Genomic DNA, 4,480 nt, shown 5'->3' on the forward strand with positions numbered 1-4,480 from the left:
ATTGAAGATAGCAAAAGAGTGTCAAAGAGAATGACAAATATATTTTTAATTAAATTCCTTTTTAACACGAATAAAATGTATTTCAGCTTTGGATAAAAACACGCACGAATATATTAATCAACCCAATATCACAAAAGATGTGATATACATCCAGTCGCAATGTGTAGTTTATGCTATCTATCAAAATAAAAAAAAGTACTATTATTAATAACTCTACCTATTAAAGAAACAACAGTTTTTTTTATTTTGAAATAATATTATTGATATATCAAAGTATATGCAAGCATTGTAGCATCTGGTTTTAACTTAAACATATAACTTCAAGACAGAGATCGCATGAAGAATAGTAGGATGGGTTGAATTGTGCAGAAAGTATTCATCAGAAAAAACATTCATTTTGTATCTAATCTTACTTTATTAGTGCAATTAGTATATACAACTGTTGATCGCCAAAGAACTCAAATTATTGTGTTCGTGGTTATCAAAAGTTTCCAAATCGATTAAAATGTACGAGTGTACATCTTGAGCAGCATTTTTCGAAATTTTCATGGTCCGGTCCTAAATTCTAATCACGAGCCGTCGTAGGTCCTAATGTCGTTGATCCGTCACTCTTTAATACAGGTCTCTTTAGGTCTCTTTAGTAGGTGCCATAGTAAGGATAGCGGTAATAAGGGTATCCATGGTAGCCATGGTAGGCATATGGGTAACCATGATAAGGATAGCCGTGGATAGGATATCCTCCATACGAGTATGGGTAGCCTCCGTATCCTCCGTATCCTCCGTATACGACGGCTCCTCTCTTGGATCTATCGGTGGAATCCGGTGCCGTTTCTTTCTCACTGGGCTTCTGCGCCATAGCGATGGCGACGAGAGCCAAAAGAAGGATAGCCTGTGAAAATAATCTCCAATTAGCTTGCAATTAATGTTTCCGTTTAATTAGTTCAAATAATATTGAAATCGTGTTACACTGCAGAAAGGCTTTTGTTGTTGAAACACACATTTAGTATACCGGTACCAACTATAAGTTGGTTAAAATAGGATCAATCAAATGTTTGATAATTATAACTAAAAATTTAATTAGTGCTGTGTGTGTTTTGCTTTCTCAATAATATGTATATTTGACATAAGTAAAAAACACGTAGTGTCAATAGAATTGTATGTAACACAAATGTTTTATTTCCAAATACAAAAATAATTTTTTTATTGTACTGTTGTTTCCGGTGTAATTAGTGTTATTGTGTAATTTTCATGTAAAGCTCAATATAGGAACATTGACTTCTCCATCGTTCTTAAATATTTTTTTCTACATTTATAGATAAATTTTTCAAACAAAATTCATTTGCAATGATATTAAATAAAATAAAATAAGATTGAATATATATCAGATATCTTATGTAATTGTATTTTCTTTAAATAATATAATAATAATATATAAAGAGAGATATTATGATTTTGTATAACTTTAACGAGACAGATATTCAACAAGATTTTATAATTAGTAGATGTATATTCACTGCGTTATGCATTCATAAATAGTTGTAAAATGTATATATATATATATATTTTTATAATTTTTTAAATTTATGAATGTATGACGCAGTGAATATCGACTAATTATATAATCTTTTTGAATATTTAAAGCTATATAAAAGCAGTAGCATGCAAGATCACAAGAATATTACAGTGCTATGTAGCCATGAGCATCACGACTTGATCTAGAACTGGAACGTGCCGCTGATCAAATCGGTAGATTTGCGAATAATCGCGATAATGAGGTGATTAGGTTAATCGGTGTACGCAGTATAATCAGCAAATAAGTGCGGTAAATTATCGACGAAAATCTATCAGAGTCCATGCGACGCGCGCACATGTACCGACTCGGTAGACTCTCATCATGCGGAGAATTACGAATTTGCAAGCAGTTTTGTACCACTCAGATAACACAAACTTCCAGAAGAAAAATTTTTAATAACGTATAAGAGACATGCAAAAAACATCTGAATAAAATAGAGTGTATTAAAAAATTAGTCTAATATGACTCTCAGATATGCAATCAACAAATTACGTGAAGAGAAAGACGTGTAAGAGCCAAAGCACAGATTTAATAGTACGATTGTTTATTACAAAGAAAAAAAAATAGTGTCTCTTGGACGTCTTATAGAAGTTTGTGCTATTTGGGCGATGGTTGCCTCGCACCGTAATAACAGCGAATGTTCCCGAAAATATCGGAGAGGACCCATCGGAGAAGACCCATATACTTACAACGCAGTACTTCATGGTTGATCGGATTGGTTTGGTTTGCAGGAGATCAGCTGCTGAACAGTGGCTGAATGATGCCTCTGCTTTTCGGCCGATTGCTTATATACCCGACGATCGGATCGCTCCATGGGCGTCACTGGTCGATTGATCAATGCACGAGGACACACGCAATTTGTATATGTTGCGTGTGTGAGTGCGTGCGAGCTGACCGTTACATAGAGGGGTTGTTATACGACGCGTATTGTTTACGCCTTCTCCCATACGTAATCTGCGAACGGCGCTGCCACCGTCGCATTCGTCGACGTAGACAGCGAGGTGCGCGAATGCGTCGCATATTCACGTATTCCGCGATGTACTCTCTCGCGGTACCATCGTTAGATGAAACTCATAAGTGGGGGCGAGGAAACCTTGGCAATCGGCCAAATACAGAGGAAAGTGTTTTACAACGCTGACATAACTCGATGCTACTTGTGTATACGGTACCATACTTGTCCCAGCACTTATTTCTAACGTATGAACTCGATGAACTTTAACGATGATACACGGTCCTGTGTAAAGAAATTGATAGAATTGGATAAAAAAATCTGTGTCATTGAGTGATAAAGTGATAAACTGATTTTGATAAAGTGATAAAATTACATAGAAAGATACTCAAATATATATTTTAGCATTAAAGATAAGTTACGCGATATAAAATGAAAGAAATTCATAACATTTTTTTTATACGAGCTGAAATGTGAAAAATTGAAATTTCCGATAGAAATGATAGGTTCAGGCAAGATCATGTAATATCTCAATGAAATTAATATACATATTTCTAGTAATCCTTTTCTCTCTCTCGGACTTTTCAAGCAAGGAGATTATTACGTATTGATAAAAAAATATGTCAAAATTAATAAGTATTAATTTGGTGAACACACTATTAGTATATTTATTTAGATAAATTCTTTTATTTAAATATAATAAATAATTGCTATTATGAATAACTAAAATTTTCTTAAAGTTTTAAGAAAATATATATTTCTTTATTTGAAAAAAAATATTTAATATTAGTATAAGTAAATATATATGCTGTTAGTAACCAAATAAATATTTATAATTTATTAGATATTTTTTCCTATTTGTGATTTTTCTCATACGTTTACTTTTTCGGTGTTAAATATACCGGTGTTAATATACAAATATACCAAGAAATTATAAAAATTTAATTAAATCAAATTGCAATAAAACTTGTCGTGGTTCATCGTTGAAAATATACTGCTTTATAAAGAATAAAAAAACTTTATAAAAAAGCTTTATAAAAAATGGCAAAAAACTTCAGAAATATATATGCTTCCTTTTTATGCAATTTTACTAGGTATCTTCATATATACTAGTATATATAGGCACATGTACGTACATATCCCGTACATAATGTTTACTAATAATAACTTTATGAAATTGTACAATTTTCTAAAAGTTATCGTATTGCCATATAGTCATTGTGTCTAATTCTAAACGGCTAAATGTTGGCATTATCATGTAGATGGTATACGACATAGATAGACTTAATTAGTGTATGTTAGAAGTCAGATAACTTTATTATATTTAGAAACTGATAGCGCAAGTTTAAATAATATACACAACCAATTTCAGTGAAATACAATTAAAGTAATATTAATTTTCGTGTCCCTGAATTATTTTATATCACATGATGAGCTCCACAGATGAATAAATAATTGTGGAATGCGTGGACTATTTTAAGATACCACAATTCTCTCTCTCTCTCTCTCTCTCTCTCTCTCTCTCTCTCTCTCTCTTTCTCTCTTTTCAAAGAAAATATATGTATTGAAGAATGTAGGAAGAATGTAGAAAAATGTAACAGGATTTAATAATATACATGGTTTTATTTTTCTTACATGACTTATAGATATTATTATTTATTATCTCTAAGGGAAAAATAGCGCTTTATTGAATGTCATAACACTATACATTATCTACTCTCAAAACGCCGCTAGCCGTTTGTGTATACTACATTTACTGCGCGGAATTATACTTGTATTTGTAAATAGCAAATTCTCGTTACGTCGCTCATGGTCGTATTCGCGGAAGCTAGTTAAATATTCAGTCCACATCGACAAAATTAATTAGTCACACGAATTTATTTTAGTTGAAAATCGTTATCGTTATCGAATGCTATGTGTGGTTTGCTTTGGCTTTGCAAACATTTACGTTAATTAAT

At 32.0% G+C, this 4,480-nt stretch overlaps 1 protein-coding gene across 1 annotated transcript; it reads right to left on the reverse strand.

The window, feature by feature from the left end:
• Positions 1-391: 391 nt before the first annotated feature.
• On the reverse strand, positions 392-2,428 carry LOC116841242 (neuropeptide-like protein 31). The gene is made up of 2 exons (XM_032808938.1): positions 2,263-2,428; positions 392-889 (listed from the first exon to the last, which is right to left on the reverse strand). The coding sequence occupies exons 1-2, from the start codon at positions 2,275-2,277 to the stop codon at positions 638-640; spliced, it is 267 nt and encodes an 88-aa protein (XP_032664829.1). The 5' UTR covers positions 2,278-2,428; the 3' UTR covers positions 392-637.
• Between the last annotated feature and the right edge of the window lie 2,052 nt (positions 2,429-4,480).

Source organism: Odontomachus brunneus, unplaced genomic scaffold, assembly GCF_010583005.1.
Source record: "Odontomachus brunneus isolate Ranch 3 - 2012 unplaced genomic scaffold, Obru_v1 Obru_scaffold_014, whole genome shotgun sequence".
In the NCBI taxonomy this organism is placed as follows: domain Eukaryota; kingdom Metazoa; phylum Arthropoda; class Insecta; order Hymenoptera; family Formicidae; genus Odontomachus; species Odontomachus brunneus.